This window comes from Rhinichthys klamathensis, unplaced genomic scaffold (genome assembly GCF_029890125.1).
Source record: "Rhinichthys klamathensis goyatoka isolate OS25496 unplaced genomic scaffold, OSU_Roscu_1.1 h1tg000327l_1, whole genome shotgun sequence".
Classification (NCBI taxonomy): domain Eukaryota; kingdom Metazoa; phylum Chordata; class Actinopteri; order Cypriniformes; family Leuciscidae; genus Rhinichthys; species Rhinichthys klamathensis.
The window spans coordinates 448,360-467,032 of record NW_026606842.1 but is presented as its reverse complement, the minus strand read 5'-3'; the positions used below and the strand labels follow the sequence as shown (position 1 = coordinate 467,032).

Here is an 18,673-nt window from a genome sequence, read left to right as displayed (position 1 = left end):
GTCATCTCTTCCAGGCCCTTCAGGATCCACCTGGCCCCTGGGACGTGTGGTGTTGTCACCGTCAGATCGTCCATGAAAGCCCTAATGGGCGGCTGGCGGACACCGGACTTGGTGAGGGGACCTCTGCACTGGACCTCTGTAGCCTTCACCAGCATATTCATGGCGAGTGCGAATAATATCACTGAAATTGTACACCCAGTGATAATGCCCTTCTCGAGCCTGTGCCAGTCTGATGTTGTAGACCCCGCAGAGACTCTCAGACTGAAACTGTCGTAGTAGTCCAGAATGAGGTCTCTAAACTTGTCTGGGACGTAGTGCCGGCGTAGAGCCTCCTCAACCAGTTTGTGGGGTATGGACCCATAGGCGTTTGTGAGGTCCAACCACAGCACCACCAAGTCCCCCTTGTTCTTTAATATAAATAAATGCAAATAAAATACACTGAGAAATTTAATTTAATTTTATTGGCATCAATATTTATATTATGAGAGCTTTTTAGTTTCCAAAGCCTACAATGTCTGTATTAAAAAAAAAAAATTGTATGCAAAGTCAATCAAGGACAGACAAAATGATTTTTTTTAAATTAAATAAATACTAATTATATACAGAAAATTCATTACTTAGTTATTATAATTAATCCTTTGTTATATATATATTTGTTATTTATTTTATTGATATCGATGTTTGCATAAAATGCTTAAAATTATGCTTTATACGTTTATTAAATGATTGAAGGCTAGTAAAACCAATAAAGGACAGTCAATGAAATGAAAATATTTTTTTTCATCACTGTTTCAATGACGCAAAGGCACCTACCTCACCTTTAGCGCAACTGTCGTCACTGTCATGTGACGTCCAGCAGAGGGCGTCGTGTCTCAAGGGCGGGGATTGAACGTCCCCTTCGCTCCCTCTGATTGGCCTGTTAGAGTAGGGCGGGACCTTTGCGGGGTATCTCGCCCTCTGATTGGCGAGGCGGATCTAGAGTGACTGGAGCGCAGAGGCAGCGGAGAATCACAGCAGCACAAACCCACTGCGCTCATGGCATCAAGGAGAATGGAGACCAAACCAGTCATAACCTGCCTCAAAACGCTCCTCATCGTCTATTCCTTCGTGTTCTGGGTGAGTGACCCTCATTAATTAGCGTTTTTCAGCGTTTAATACTTCTGCAGCGTGTTATGAAGCATTTGAATTGATTTATTACCATAATAAGGCGTTTGTTGCATTATTGCGCCACTGTGAAAACAAGTGCATCTCCATCATGGCAGGGCTGGACCCCACTGAGGCCATTAGAAACACAAATATGATTATTATGTATATATCACTGATTCTGTTCAAGAATAAGATAAACAATCTTATATTTTGATGCCAGTGATGGAAAAACAATGTATAAACGCTTGCTTTAATCCGTTTTTTAAGACGAAAAATGAGACGTGCATGATGATGTTGGACGTTATTCACATTGAATTAATAATAATGTTCAAATATGGACATTTGCTGAACATTATTACTTATGAACTGAATATTAATGCCCAAATACACAGCATTCTGAATTATTAATTGACTATTAATATTCAAATATGAGCATATCATGTACATTATTAATTATAATTTTAATGTTAATGTCCAAATATGGTCATATGCTGAATATGATTGATCATGAATGGAATTTTAATTCACATTTTAAATAATTAATTGAATATTAATGTCCAAATGTGTGCATCTTCTAGACATTTAACAGGTTTATTAGGGTTGCAGTCACCTTCATCTCTCTGTCATAAGAGTATGAAGCAAACCTCAGCCTCCTCATCCTCATGGATGAACATGATGCTTTCTGTCTGTGAGTAGCGGTTAACTGTTGCATCATGGCACCGCCCCGTATCGATGTGTGTGTGATGACTGATCCAACCACCATTCAGTTTGATTCCAGTATTATCAGCGTTACATAACTTTAACTTTATTAAGTTATAAACAAACATTATTGCGTAAAAAAACATAGTTTGAGATATATACATAAAGTCTGGTCCACCTTTCAGATTAATCTGGCCAAAAAACGTCCATTTAGAAAGGAAGAGAGTGACATGTGAAGCGACCAACCAGAGTTTGTTTAGTTTTTTTTAAAATACATGATTAAAGATAAATGAATAGACTAACTTTCAAAAATGTATAGCAATCCTGGAAAATCCAGTGAAATGTGAACAGACTAAGGCTGGGACTAGAAACTTTGATTTTTATATTTTGAATATGTATTTTAGTGTATGTTGAGTCTGTTCAGCGTTACATAATGTTTGCTAATGACTAATGCAAGATATTCTAAAGCGTTTTCGTAATAGTTTTGTAGCCTGAAGAAATTATTCGTTAAGAATTAGATCAATGTTCTACGACACCATTTTATCATCCGTTATTGTTTTTTTTTTAAGTGAAATTGGCCAAATAATTGAGCAGATGCTCCATTTGATGCGATTTACTAGTAAATGATGAATTACGCAAAATCGACATGATTCATTTGCAAACCAACTGGACATCAGATGCCACTATAAAAGTTATGTGATGTGGTACAAAAAAATAACCAAATATGCAAGAAAAACTGAAAAATTGAAAAACTGATCTGAATATTTGATGATTACCTGAGGGAATTTTGCAGAAACTGATTGTAATGCTTTGAATCTGTCTATTGCGATATGTTCAAGTTATTAAAGGGATAGTTCACCCAAAAATTAAATCATTTTTACTCACCCTCAAGTTGTTCCAAACCTGTATGAGTTTCTTTCTTCTGTTGAACACAAAAGACAATATTTTGAAGAATGTTGGTAACCAGACAGCTGACGGTAGACATTTTTCCTACTATGGAAGTCAAAGGGTATCAACATTCTTCAAAATATCTTCTTTTTAGTTCAACAGAAGAAAGAAACTCATACAGGAGGTTTGGAACAACATAAGGGTGAGTAAATGATGACTGAATTTTCATTTTTGTGCGAACTAACCCTTTAAAATGCACATAGTCGTAAAATAAAATAAATTCGAATTACTCATTTAAATGGCGACTCTCGTGTATTCAGACAATAATGATGCATGATGGGAAATTGCAGTGAATGAACGTTTTAAATGGACACATTGCGCTCTGTGTGCATCTGATTGTATTGCACTGAAGCTGTGTTTCTTCAGATCTCATGTAGGTCAACACTCTGAGTTTGTGTTAGTAGGTAACCGTCTCCATCACATTTCTGTCTGTGCTCACTGGAGCTTCAGTAATGCCGTGTGGCGCATTCGCCACCAACAAGCGGCTGTTTAGCTCTCTTTCAGTCTGTAATCCCACTCGGCACAGTGATGACAGTGCCTGACCCAAATCCAGGCCATTTGGACCGTAACGCAGCGTAATTCCACTGTAGACCTCAGAGTAGACAGCACATTTAATCAAGAATCAAACTGATTGGGGTGAATTCGCATAACAATTTAGCACTTTCGCTAGTAGTATTTCAGTGCAAGCCTTTGTCTTATTTACCAAACGACTCAAAATCCAGTTTATCTCTGTGGGAAGGCACTGTTTTGTTTTTAAGTAATAAGCTATGTTTCCATCCCTAACTCAAAATTGGAATATCGCATAAAACATTTGTGGATCAAGCACCATTTCCATCCAAGAGAACAAAATCGTCGCTTGCTGAGAAAATTGGCGCAAAATATCTCTAATAAAAATGGAAGTTGCGGCAATCAGGGAGGAAACTGTGGGTCTTTTTTCCTACATCATATATGACTTGCGTCTCGCGCAGACGAAACGCGGTAAACGCTGTGATGTTATCTTTGTTATCTATGTTTGAGAATGCAATCATGTGCGACACTTCTGGGAGGTCATTATACCAAACCATTTTGATGACAAACTTTGGCTCAGGCATTTCAGAGCGACCAAACCAGCATTTAGGATGCCGTGGGATGTGATTGGTCCGCTGGTTAGTCCAGTTATCCAATCACATCCTCTGTTGACTCAAAGTGACCTGAGATTTAGTTGCGCATTGAGGGATTTATTTGGTAAATGTGTTTCCATCCCAGTTTATATGCACGTCTTCTTATCGGATTAAAAATTATCCACCACAGTTGAGCACATATGTTTTTTTTATGTGCATTTTTAAAATATATGTGCAGTTTTGCATTTCCAAAGTGCATGTGCATTCAAGCTCAATTTGGCTATTAATAGAGACAAATCAGGTCCAAGTAAAGCGAATTTTACAGAAAAAATATTTTTCTGACAGAATTTTTTTTTTATTTGACATACTTTTATCCAAAGCAACTTGTAGTTCATTTAATGTGTTCATTTTATCAGCTTTCAAATAATGTTAATGTGGAGTAGTAGTTATGGACATTATGCCATTTATAAGGACACTTGTAAATGGTTTCACCGAACTGAATTGTGCGCTTGCAGAACAGCTAAGCACAAGTTACAAATGAGCTTTGAAACTGAACGAGCAAGCGAACGGGGGCGTAACTGAAGCAACATGTGAAGAGAGAGGCAGAAATTAGATAGAGAGCAAGTGAGTGACAAATGAAAATGGAGTCAGTGTCATTTCTCCGGTCTTCCTGTCAGCTGTTCTGGGCCTGTTGGGGTCATTCTGTTCGATGAACGCAGACAGACGGAGCTCTGTGTGTCCTGCTGTCGACCCTCGCAAACACATTCACACCCTCTGTTCTACCAGAGGCAGATGGGAACAGACCTACAGGACTGGGAAAAGACAGATGACACATCGCCTGTTGCTTTGAACGAAACAACTAGTGCGTTTCACACCCGTCCAGTTTAGATTGTATTTCACATGTTAACATGCCTCTATTTGAGGAGATACTCTTACACCTTGAGTTAAACAGACTCAAGCAACACGTTTCCAGTGACAAGTCATTTTTCTGTCCTCGCTGAAAGCAAAAATGCTGTAAAGTGACACAGCTAATCATAACAGGTTTGAAGGTTATGTTGCGTTCACGTCATGTTGGAATTAACTTAATTACTAGCTTCCGACTAGTAAAGAACTATATTGCCAAACTCATAATTACAAGTTGGAACGCTGTAAAAAAGAAAATGTTGTTTCAACTTGTAAAGTAAGTGTTCATACTGCCTTAAAATGTTAAGTTTAGTCAACTCAAATAACTTAACTTGTAACTTAGTACAACTTCACATTTCAATTAGACTAAACTTAAAATTTGAAGGCAGCATGAACACTTACTTTTTTAAGTTGAAACAACAAGTTTTTTACCGGGAAAGTCTTGGCATCACATGGCTTCGGCTTCAGCAGTTAACGGTAGTTATTTGGCTAACTCTACGTACAGTATTTCTGTTAAATATGCCGTTTCTTCATAGCCAATGTTATGTGATGTGTTTTCTTGGTATAATTAATATGTAGAGTTGGAATCAGGACTAAAGTGATTTTGGTTACACTTTATTTTAAGGTGTCAATATTATAGTGTAATTATACATTTAAGTACTGAGTAATAATAGTTAACTACATGTACTTAGGGTTAGGGTTAGGACTGGGGTTTGGTTTAGGGTTAAATACACACTCAAAAAAAATTCCACACAATCAAATTATTTTGAATCTATGTAAGCTCCTTGTGTTGTGACAACACAACTGAATGAGAGAGAATCTATGTGAAATAGTAATGTACAAACAAATCAATGGAATTGCTTCCCTGTAACTTAAATCGGTTAAGTTTAGTGAATATGCTTTAGTTTTTTTTAAAACTGCACTGATAAATAAAAGTATGTAGGATTTCTAGACTATAGCTAGCTATTAGCTAATAATAGCACTTATTAACATTTAAATGCTAAGATTTATATGCATTTTCAGCAAGATGACTAAGACTTTATCTGAATCAGTCCACATCCTAACCAAATGCTCCACTCTTCTCCACAATGGTAACCCACTAATTTAAATGGTTCTAATAATTGCAATGTAATTGAACATTAAACACAATTACACACTATAAAGTCTTCCCCTTTCCTAATTTTCTCAAAAACACATAAAATATCACTTAATTTCACCATTTAGTCTCTCTTAATTCAGCTATAAAGCATGCTGGGAACTAACAAGCATGGCCCAGTTTCAGTTAATGCAACACAAATCATTCATGTAATCCAACCCAAACGGATTAAGTAAGCTTTAATTTTTACATATTTAAGCAGATTGAACACAATCAAATTAAGTTTGGACAAAATGTATAGCAATTGTGTTGCTTAAGCTAATTTGAAGCAATTTGAACAATATTTTTTTTTTCATTGCAATATATTTAAAGCATTCCAGAAAAGACTTTCCGAAATACTAACAGAAATGAAAAACTTTGCCTTTAGATTAACTTTATATTTTCTCCGATGCCATGCACCTTGCCACCTTCTTCACAAGCCATCTTCATCCAATGCGTTGGAAATCGTCACATCCGGATTTTTTTGAATCGCGAAAATAAACCCTTTACATTAGTTTAACGATTGATAATTAAGTATAGTGGAAAATTAAACAGGTTAAGTTAATTAAACGCAGTACAATAGTGTTTTGGTGGTAAAAGAAATATATGTGTGTTATATGAAATATATGAACAAAAAATATTTGGGTGAAAAGAACAGTGCCACAAAACCATTTTTTTTGAGTATAATGCATGTAATTATACATAATTTATAGTTATTACTAGTAACTACATGTAACGTGTAACAATGACACTGTTAAAATAAAGTGTTATTGTCATTTTTATTGTCGGCGGACCTTGCAATTAACAACAGATTTAGCTTTAAACTGTATTTTCTGTAGACATACAGCAAATTAAATCTTTTTACTGCTATTTCATGGTGTATGAGAGAGATGAATCAATTTAGACATAAAGAAATTATGTTAATAAAAAAATGGAACCCACAATAAATCGATATCCATTGAGAAATGGTTCATCATAATTGTACTTTGATTCGAACAAACGGTTTTCTGTCCGGAAACTATTTTTAAGATTTGTGTAAAAAAAAAAAAACATTATTTAGAATGAAATATGTAACTAATTTTTAACACATATATTTTGACAAAATTGCAAGAATAAGATCATCATTAACCAGTTACCAGCGTTTAAGCATAACCTTTTTTGGAACATTTGGATTGTTTTTACTTTTATATGATGCTCTGCGTAAAATGTATTTGTTTTTGTTCTTTGAACCGTTTCTAATCTTTGGTGTGAACACTGATATTATCTAGAGATGCAAAAGAAAACCCCAGATGTCGGTATGTTCCCCATGAAAGAAATCTGGATCTCCAGAGCTGAAATTAGCATCAGGATTGCAGTACATCCGTTCGGTTCATATTTCAATGCAGTCGACATTATTAAAGCTTTGGTTGTAAGTCAACACCTAATACCACCTTTCCCCTGAGTGCGTTTTCCTGGGAGAGACCCGATGGGTCAATATGATTGATTAAGCATGTAATGTTCTGTAGATCGGTCAGCTCGGGATGTGACAGTGTGTGTGTGTAACTGATACACACCTAGAATGGCATGTGTTTATGTGTGATCCCACAGTTCTCAGCATCTTAAAATAGCTTGCTAGAACATCACAGTGAGCGACGGGAATCCTGTTCTCACTAAACTCTCTCCTGGGAACCGAAGTGCCACGTTTTGCCGAGTGAAATATAGACGGACAAGTAATTTAAACACCTAAAAATCGAAGAAACAGCTCGGCTTGTATTTAAAGTCTTGAATTGATCTTCTGTTGTTTCATGTCAATAATGTAATGAAAAACTGTCATCACTGGAGGATATGAATATTGCTTTTTGTGCATCATCAAAAAATCACAAAATCGTACAGCAGCAATGTTTAGCGTTAGCGTTACCGTTAGCAAGCTTGAAGATCAAATAAAACTTTTTGAGCCTGAAAAGCATTGTGATGTTATAGAAGAAACTTAAACCACAGAAGTCGTATTTTCAAATTTACTACTCAGAAATAGGACAATGTTTGAAGTAGTACTTTTACATATGAAACGTGGAAATCTGAAACTCAGTTTCTTGGTTTATTCTGCATTGCAGTGCTAATTGCATTGCACTGCATTGCTGTTGTGTTACTTTACAGAGTTACAAAATAAATAAAGATAAAAACTTAGCAAATATTTAATGTACAGTAAAAAATAGCTCCTTGTTTGTAATGGTAGACATAAAAAATGCTAGTCTTTCATGGTGGAGTTTCTTCGCTAACGGTTACGTTGTTATTGTGTTTCTTTTTTGCTACAAAACAAAATAAAGATAAGAAACTCAAGGAAAAGCTAACATTTAGCAAATACTTAACGTACATTAAATTATCCTTTTTGTTGATAATCAGACATTTAAAACAAATATTCTCCAATAACGGTAGCTATACTATAAAAAAAACAATTCAAGTATAGCATAGCAAATTTTAAGCTAACTGTTACATTGTTATTGAGCTGTAAAGGCTCCGCCCTCTTCTGGAGAGGGGGAAACAGCTCATTTGCATTTAAAGATACACACGTAAACAGTGTGTTTTTGCTTCCACCCAAAATACAGTATAGCGTCACCTTTAGTTAGAAGTGTTTATTCTGTCAGAAAGGAAATTATACTGTCAGTACTTAATTATTACTATGGTAATTAAAGGGTTTTATTGGACTTATTTGACCAACAAGTATAATTGGTACTTCTGTAATTGGTGCCATTTGGAGATTCTTGAGTTCCCCTTCTCTTGAGTTATTTTGCTCTTAGCCAGCGTTATTAGCATTGGCAGGCCTGTTCATTACAAACAGACAATTAAAAACTCGTCTGGTCCAGTGTTCCCAGTGGCCTTTGGTGTTATTATGGAAATGAGAGAGTTGTTGAATACTGCAGTGCTGCTGATATATTCTGTCCTCTTAAGTGTGGAGGCGTCGACGCTTAGCGCCGATGTTCTGTTTGTTTCTCCTTAAGCTTGTTAATATTTTGTCTTGTGTATTCTTTTCAGTGTTATCGTTCCCTCTGGAATGCAGAGGTGGAGTGATTAAACCACTTTATTCAGATACAACTTCACTGTCAAATCTGAAGGAAAACAAACTTGTGTTAAGTGATTAAAGCAGAACAGTTTGGTCAAAAGAAAATCGTATTATTTTGATAAACATTTAATATCTTATATTGTAAGCAAATTATGTCCTGTTCTGACCATGTTTTTATTTATAATAGTTGCCAAATGTACACCTCTTTCACCCAAACGTGAATGAACTAAATAAAATTCCAGTTCTCTTTGCGTTCACATTGTAAATGGGCTTTAAAGTGACTTCTTTTGTCTTAAGACTGTCCAATAAACTTATTGGACATCTGTTTCCAACTCAGAGTGAAACAAAAAAAATATTTTGTGAAAGTAATATTGAAATAATTCTGAGTTTAAAATAAAGCTGGGTTTTTTTTTGTGAAGTGGAAATCGAATGTAATGTAGATGTAAATTATAATTACCTTCATTAGTATTCATTACAAACCTTTTTTTTTTTTTAAATTGTTGTTTTTAAAATCTTGTCCACTTGGATGTTATTGTAATATTATTATTATTAAAGTGCCCCTATTATGCTATTTCGAATATTTCCTTTCATGTAGTGTGTAATATAGCTAGTTGTTTGTGGAAGTAAAAAGTCTTCAAAGCTTCAAAGATCAAAGTGCAGATATATGGAGTTATTGTCTCCCAAAAGATAGTAAAGATTCTGAACTCCCTGAAACGAGTCATCGGTAATTCCAGTCTTCCTGCACGAAACTAAGTAGGTTTGTAAGACATTTGCATAATGCCAGCCTATGGTCTTCATTGACTGCCCGTAAACAACGTCTACTTTGACCCTCAAACACTGTAGTTGTAGCTGAGACTGGAAGAGTTTTGTTCGTGTTGTCAATATGTTGAGAAGACACTTTTTTCTGCACTGCCAATCCACTTTGCATGCACTTCAAAAGGATGAGGATGAGACTTGAGCTCGAATTGATTTAGTAAAACCGACTCCATCGTTACTGTGTATATCACAGTGTATCAAGTGCTGAGAAAGATCCGGAGCTGAGCAGAGTAGACCAATCACAACAGACTGGGTCAACTGACCAATCAGAGCAGAGTAGACCAATCACAACAGACGGGGCCATCTGACCAATCAGAACAGAGTAGACCAATCACAACAGACTGGGCCATCTGACCAATCAGAACAGAGTAGACCAATCACAACAGACTGGGCTGTCTGACCAATCAGAACAGAGTAGACCAATCACAACAGACTGGGCTGTCTGACCAATCAGAGCAGAGTAGACCAATCAATCACAACAGACTGGGCTGTCTGACCAATCGGAGCAGAGTAGACCAATCACAACAGACTGGGCTGTCTGACCAATCAGAGCAGAGTAGACCAATCACAACAGACTGGGCCATCTGACCAATCAGAGAAGAGTAGACCAATTAATCACAACAGACTAGGCTGTCTGACCAATCGGAGCAGAGTAGACCAATCACAACAGACTGGGCCGTCTGACCAATCAGAACAGAGTAGGCTCTCGGAAAGGAGAGGTTTAGAGAGGCTGAATCCTTCATTGAACTGTTTCACACACTGCGAAAAATTAGGTGATGCTACAATGTATATTATGAGAAAATTAGTGTTTTTGAACTTGAATGGATGTAAACCTGTTGTAGGATACCTCCAAAACAAAATTAGGAGCCTTGAAAATAGCATAATAGGCTCTTTAAATATTAATTTTAATTATATTTATTATTTATTTATCTTGGTATATGTTTCTCGTACAGTAGTATTACTTTTCTGTTTTCATTAATTCATGAGTCCTGTAAAGTGATCCGGCTCCGCCAGTTAAATCTTCACAGATCCGTAGCCCTTCTCTAAATGACTGGGTTGGTATAATCTAGGCTTGAATCCTATTAAAGGAAGCTTAAGACACTCTTGACTCTTAGCTGACCAGGTGCTCATCCATGATACCTGCTTCACAGGTGAGGAGCATCAGAGACACGTTTATATCAATGCAACACCCGAAATAGACAATATTTCTCTAAAATCTAGAATGAAGAAAGTTTCAAACCCAAAAATGGTTCAGGAATCAGTGTATTCCCGCGAGTGCATTCAGCCTGTTTCAGACTCCAGTTTGGTAAACATCCAGAACAGAAACACATTTTTCCGCTGGGATTGGTCTTAAGTGCTTTGAAACATGATCTCTGCCTTTATTATCTGCATCAAACACTCATTGTGGTTTTGTAAACAGTAAGGGAACAAAAGCTAAAAGAGCGTCTGATCATTGCAGTTTCAGATCCTCTTGAGGATGGCATGACCCATCAGAAAGGAAGATTCAACCTCAAATGGAAATGAAATTGAATTGGGGTTTGATTGGTTCTGGGTGAGTTTGTTGGCAAGGAAATTTGATTGAGGATTGCAAAGGCCAAATATCCCATTGTTGATTCTGTGAGTTACATTCAGTAGGTTCAGATGTTGATTTATTACCGTGATTAATCTTCAATTGCCTAAAGGCATTTAAAAGTGTCCGTGTCCTCCAGTAACATCATGTTTGGCGTTGTGTTGAGGGCGTTTAGTGGTGGATGAGGGATGAGGGAATGAGGGTGGACAACGATATGCTTTGATTATGTGTTTGGATGGATGGGAAGTCATAACGTTGCTGCTGACAACCAGTAAAGAAAGCCAACCCAGAAAAGAACATTTCAATTAGTCCACAAAAATATAAATCAATATTTTCAGCATTGATGATATGTTTCTTGAGCTGCAAATCAGCATATTAGAAGGATTTCTGAAGGAAAGAAAGAAGTGGTTTTTATTAAATGTCCATGTCAAATGTCAATTAACAACTGATAAAAAGCCAATTAATTAAAAAATAAATAGTAATTTGGGTAATAAATAAAACCATTTTTTAAAAGTGTATATGAATCATAATGACTTTGACTTGCATAATTAAACATCAACACTTTGAAAAGACTCTCCGGTCTGCATTCCTGAAACATTCCTAATTAGTTCCCGACTGTGGAATTTCAAGGTGACTGGAATTCCTGTCTTAAGGTCCTGTTATCCTGGAATGACACCGTGAGTAGTTTTACACAGGCCTGTTAATGAAAGAGATGCTATTATTAGCCGCTAGCTTGAGTCGTGGTGCTAGATGCCTGTGTTTGCGATTAGCAGCTTTACGCTCATGGGGAAAGCTTTGCTATGTGTTAGCAGCACGTAGCGTCAGGTTTACACGTAGCACAGGTTTCATTTTTTGTACAGCAATCATTTTTGTTGTTGCCGGTTTGCTAACTTGTTTGTTTGCTAACTTATTTGTGTTAGCTGTTATGTTGAGTAACTTTGAGCATGCTAGGATCATCTGAGTTGTTGCCTAGCAGTTAGCATGCATGTTCTGACACATTGAGCCAATGAGAAACTTTATTTCTAGATTTGACGTTTTCCATAGAAAATGTGAGTGGCACTAGCCCGTAAAAAAGCAATGGTAGTGTGTCATGAGTGTCCACCAGAACATTATGCTATTGCTAAGTTGTGCTTAATGGTTTTTAGTACATTGCTTTGCAGTTGCTAGTGGTTGCTTATTGACCAAACGCAGAAAGAAATCACCCCGCCCCATATTGTTGTTTGAAGCATAAATTGAACAAAATTTTGAGAGATAATTTGCTGATAATGATTTCCTGTGTACTAAATAGTACTTATTACAGAAATAATATACTTTAAAAGAATATATTTAAGTCTGAACTGATGAGCTTTACACTCATGGGTAAAGGTATGCTAAATGTTTGCTATGTGTTAGCGGCACATAGCGTCAGGTTTACACGTAGCACAGGTTTTAATTTTTTTGTACAGTAATATTTTTTTTGTTGCCTGTTTGTTTTGCTAACTTATTTGTATTAGCTGTTATGTTGAGTAACTTTGCGTCAGGTCAGAGGTCACTCTTCTGGAACTAGACTCACGTACGGCTGTTACCGGAAGCCAGTGATTATAGTTTATAAAGTTATAAATATAGATATTTTTCTTACAGAAGAAGGCCTTTATTAACCCCTTAGAGCCGTATGGGTAATTTTTTATGATGGATGGATGCACTTTTTAGGGCTTCAAAATCTCAGTTACTATTCACTTCCATAATAAAGCTTGGAAGAGTCAGGATATTTTTTTATATAACTAAGTCACCTAGGATGGCTTGAGGATGAATAAATTATGGGATCGTTTGAATTTTTTGGGTGAACTAACCCTTTAAGTGCGTTAATGAAAGTGCACTCTTTAAGTACACTTAAGTGACCCTAATTTTATCTGCAAGTAGTTATTTAAAAATGTACTTTTAAGATTTGAAGTACAAGTGCACTTTCAATACAATTAAGTGCACCTTTTTCACAATGATCTTGTTTTTTTTAGGATTTTTAGATTTTTAAAAAATTACTCAAACAACCATTATAAATTTGTGTAAATGTGTTCATAGCACAACAAAGTGGTGTGGTGAGGTTTGTTACTTAGGGTCATTAGTATTAATGAGAGATAGCATCAAAAATAGACCGTTTCCCCCATTAGCATAAGCGTTTTCATTTCCTGGACTGTTAAACAGATGCACTGTCGAACTCACTGTCTTTTATTCAGAAAAGAGTTATTTATCTCTTTCTGTTTCCACTTTTATTTTTCACCATTCCTCCGATTTATCTATCCATACATCCATCTGTTGTTTCCAGCTAACTGCCAGAGACAGTCAATTTAGTCTTGGACAGATCGTTCTGATTTAAGCCGCCGACAGCCTCTATTTCCCTGTCAGTTGACTCTGTGAATAATGAGATGGACCTTTTAGCCGCGAGACAGTGTCATATAGACGCTGACTCTCGCTGGCTGTTTCCCGCGGACTTTGATCCAACATTTCCCAGAAACGGAGCGGGAGAGAATAAGGCTAAAAGGCCAGCGCCTCTGACAGCTGTAGACGGCCATTAAACCTGCGGCGGGCCGTCTAACCAGCGCTCTCAGAACAAACAGCACTTATCGACGAGCCGCAGTGGATCATGAGGATGTACGGCACTCTAATGGCCGGGAGAGAGAGAGAGAGAGAGAGCAATGGAGTGGAAGACAAGGGAGAATTACCGCCTGAATCTGAGCCGGCACAATTCAAGTATGACAACACTCTTAGGAAGAAGGGAAGAAAAACAAGATAGATTATGGTAATATTGTGGGATTTTACTTTATGTGATTGTCAATCTTTTTGGGTTTAACATATGCACTGGAAATATACGAGACTGCACTATATAGAGAAAGTGGGCGAAAATGAGTGAGTTGGATCACAGCTGTGCACTGTGTATAAAAGGGGTGTTATGATTTTATGTAGGATTTTTTTTTTATTGCTATTTAAAGGTGATGTATGTCATTTTTTGACCGTAATAAAGCATAAAAATACCATAATATGTTTGCAGATATTTAAGAAACATGTTAAGTTTACATACTCGTTTCTCTGAAAAACAATGCTACAACCAGTTATTCTACTTTGAAATGTGCGTTCAGTGTCAGAATGTCTGTTTTTGTTTTGGTCCGTGTGATCCCGCCCACTGCCAGTTCACCCAATAGTATTTCAACACCCCAGGTTGCCAGCTGGCGGACAACACAGCGTATAGCGATGGAAGCCAGAAAACAAACTAGGTCAGAGATCGCAGATTCTACCCGATCTAAAAAGCCTCGGCATCCATCTAAAAATCTCTATGAACGGGAGCATATTAAAACATCGCCTTCCATTGTCAATTGCGCTCGCTCTTGTTGCGTGTCCTCAATCTGGCAACCCATGTGAACGTCAAGTCTGAGGACGAGTAGGCGGGGAAACAACACTACAATATTTTGAATTTGGACCGCAGTACCCATTTCAACCACTAGCTGTTAATATTACATACTGCAACTTTAATAAAAATAGCACCGTTTTGAACAAAGAGCTGAGAAAATTGTGTTTTTGTATTGAGTATCAAATCCAAAGCTTCACAGTATTGTACCTCGTCCTGGGTTGACGTTTCATTCAGTAACGTTTGGCAGTTTTGATTTATATGCTGTTTAATCTTTGATGATCGTGTTGTTTTACATGTGTGTAAGCAATGCTTCTATCGCTTGTTTCTGCTTCTTCTTCGCTTGTTTTTTGAACTGGAGATTCAGTGCTCTTTCAGAAGATGTGTAATAGCGCCCCCTGCCGGATTGCTGGAAAATTCTGTCACAGGTGGGAAATGAGTTAAGAAAAGGGGTTTTCAAACAGGGTGTCGCAAGGGGTTAACAACGTAGCAATTTTAACTTACGAATGAGGAGAAAATGTGATTTATCTTAAGGAGGTAATAACATGGGAAGTGTTAGTAATACAAACTTTCATATGTTGTCTAGAATAGTACAAGCTAAGAAATAATGGAATTTGATATTACTGTTTAAATAATACAAATCATTAAATTAATCACAATTCTTATTCAGGTGACATACGTTTTTTTTTAAAGGCTTATACATCTGATATTATCTAATTGTATTTCGTTAAAAAAGTATATATAAAATGTTATACAATATTTAAAAAATATATTTTAATTTAAATTATGATAAATAGTTTCAATTAGTTTTGTTAATTAGTTAAACATTTAGATATACAGGTCCTTCTCAAAAAATTAGCATATTGTGATAAAGTTCATTATTTTCCATAATGTAATGATAAAAATTAAACTTTCATATATTTTAGATTCATTGCACACCAGTCACCAACTGAAATATTTTAGGTCTTTTATTGTTTTAATACTGATGATTTTGGCATACAGCTCATGAAAACCCAAAATTCCTGTCTCAAAAAATTAGCATATCATGAAAAGGGTCTCTAAACGAGCTATTTACCTTATCATCTGAATCAACTAATTAACTTTAAACACCTGCAAAAGATTCCTGAGGCTTTTAAAAACTCCCAGCCTGTTCATTACTCAAAACCGCAATCATGGGTAAGAATGCCAATCTGACTGCTGTCCAGAAGGCCATCATTGACACCCTCAAGCAAGAGGGTAAGACTAGGGTTGGGTACCGAAACTCGGTGCCAATAGGGAACCGGTTCCGACGTAAACGGTAGTAACCAGACCGAATAAGAACGACAATTTCGGTGCCTGATTTCGGTGCCTGACTTAAAGGAGAACTCCGGGCAATTTTGAAGTTAATCTTGGTCGTTAGACCTTTGTGAGTACTGACTATAGGAAAAAAAACGAACCGGATTGGTGCTTGCTACGCGGAGCTGCGACCGCGAATGCCCAGAGCTCCCAGCCAGCTAAAACGGTAGCTAAGGGGGCATCGACATAAAGAGCGTTTTTAAGCCTCTTAACAGACACAAAATGCAATTAAAATGTCTGTCCAACATGAACAGGGACCCTACATGTGAACAAGATGCGTTTAGCAACTTAGCCATTGTTTCAACTCACCTAAATAGTCTTTTAGACGGCAAGCTGTAGTCTCGCGCTGCAGTCCCGTGCTGTAGCCGGAAAAGGTAAACAATGTCCAGGTGGGAGGAGCCATTTATTCTTCACTTGTAAGCAACTCTGATCATAACTCGTCGCACATGATCAACGCTCCTCCCACCTGGACATTGTTTACCTTTTCCGGCTACAGCACGGGACTGCAGCGCGAGACTACAGAACGCCCTCTGGGTGTGCCGATAGTCTGAATCCATTTAGAATCAAGCCAAATCATTGGCTGATGGCGCGGGGCGCCGCCTCGACGCACTTGCGTCGTCATATTATGTTGGCGCGCGCGCGCCATCTGCTCCTCAGATTTCTTTGCCGAAAAAGGAAGCTGGTCGGCAGCGCGAGGAGCTTGGCAGCGTCTCGTTCCCTATTGAGAGAACATAGGTTACACCAGTAACCAGAGATGTTCTCCTTCATAGGTTCACTCAACGCTGTGTAGCTAAGAAGCAGTGGATTTGTATTTGTAGGCTGCTGTATCACGTGCCGTTTGAACTGACGCGCTACAGCGATCTGTCACATTTCAAAGAGCCAAAACGTTATTTATTGTGTGAATCTCATAAAAATATTGACAAAATCTGACAGCTGTGGATTTGTTCCATATCAAAAGTAACCTTGTCTGTCGGTGTCAGTGTCCTCTTTGTCCGCGATTTTTCTCTGCGTGAGAAAATGGATGTGTGGCGTGCGTGAGAGCGTGTGAAAAGGGTCAATTGCGTGAGTCTCACGGTCAATGCGTGAGAGTTGGCAGCTCTGCCTGCTAGTAATCTCTATTAATCTCCAGTATTATTACATTGTTTGATACAATATTGTTTTATTTGATATTATGTAAATGTGAATTTTTATTTTATATTGGTTTTATTATTATTTGTATTTATATTGTTTAAAGATTTAAGTTAATATTGTGTCCAGTTTGGTCCTGTAAATAGAAGGGTATTATTTTTTGATAAAGTGTGTGCGGTTTAGTTTTCTTAAGTACCGTTTCAAGAACCGTTTAAGCACCGGAACCGTTTAAAAAATACAGAGTAGGTACTGGTATCGGATAAAACCCAACCGATACCCAACCCTAGGTAAGACAGAAAGAAATTTCTGAACGAATAGGCTGTTCCCAGAGTGCTGTATCAAGGCACCTCAGTGGGAAGTCTGTGGGAAGGAAAAAGTGTGGCAAAAAAACGCTGCACAACGAGAAGAGGTGACCGGACCCTGAGGAAGATTGTGGAGAAGGACCGATTCCAGACCTTGGGGGACCTGCGGAAGCAGTGGACTGAGTCTGGAGTAGAAACATCCAGAGCCACCGTGCACAGGCGTGTGCAGGAAATGGGCTACAGGTGCCGCATTCCCCAGGTCAAGCCACTTTTGAACCAGAAACAGCGGCAGAAGCGCCTGACCTGGGCTACAGAGAAGCAGCACTGGACTGTTGCTCAGTTTTGCATGTCATTCGGAAATCAAGGTGCCAGAGTCTGGAGGAAGACTGGGGAGAAGGAAATGCCAAAATGTCTGAAGTCCAGTGTCAAGTACCCACAGTCAGTGATGGTCTGGGTGCCATGTCAGCTGCTGGTGTTGGTCCACTGTGTTTTATCAAGGGCAGGGTCAATGCAGCTAGCTATCAGGAGATTTTGGAGCACTTCATGCTTCCATCTGCTGAAAAGCTTTATGGAGATGAAGATTTCATTTTTCAGCACGACCTGGCACCTGCTCACAGTGCCAAAATCACTGGTAAATGGTTTACTGACCATGGTATTACTGTGCTCAATTGAGAAAGTTGAGAGACGCAAGACGCAACACTCTAGATGAGCTTAAGGCCGCTATCGAAGCATCCTGGGCCTCCATAACACCTCAGCAGTGCCACAGGCTGATTGCCTCCATGCCACGCCGCATTGAAGCAGTCATTTCTGCAAAAGGATTCCCGACCAAGTATTGAGTGCATAACTGAACATAATTATTTGAAGGTTGACTTTTTTTTTTTGTATTAAAAAGACTTCTTTTATTGGTCGGGTGAAATATGCTAATTTTTTGAGACAGGAATTTTGGGTTTTCATGAGCTGTATGCCAAAATCATCAGTATTAAAACAATAAAAGACCTGAAATATTTCAGTTGGTGTGCAATGAATCTAAAATATATGAAATTTTAATTTTTATCATTACATTATGGAAAATAATGAACTTTATCACAATATGCTAATTTTTTTAGAAGGACCTGTATATTGTATATATTTATAAAATTTGACTTTATTATTTATCTACTCGAACGACTAGAATGACC

At 37.6% G+C, this 18,673-nt stretch overlaps 1 protein-coding gene across 1 annotated transcript in view; it reads left to right on the top strand.

Annotated features, from left to right (window-relative positions):
* Positions 1-973: 973 nt before the first annotated feature.
* The window catches only part of tspan7b (tetraspanin 7b), a 31,065-nt gene continuing 13,365 nt past the window's right edge, over positions 974-18,673 (top strand). The window contains exon 1 of the mRNA XM_056271880.1: positions 974-1,116. Coding sequence (XP_056127855.1) covers positions 1,036-1,116 — 81 coding nt within the window. The 5' untranslated portion in view covers positions 974-1,035. The remainder of the gene's footprint in view (positions 1,117-18,673) is intronic.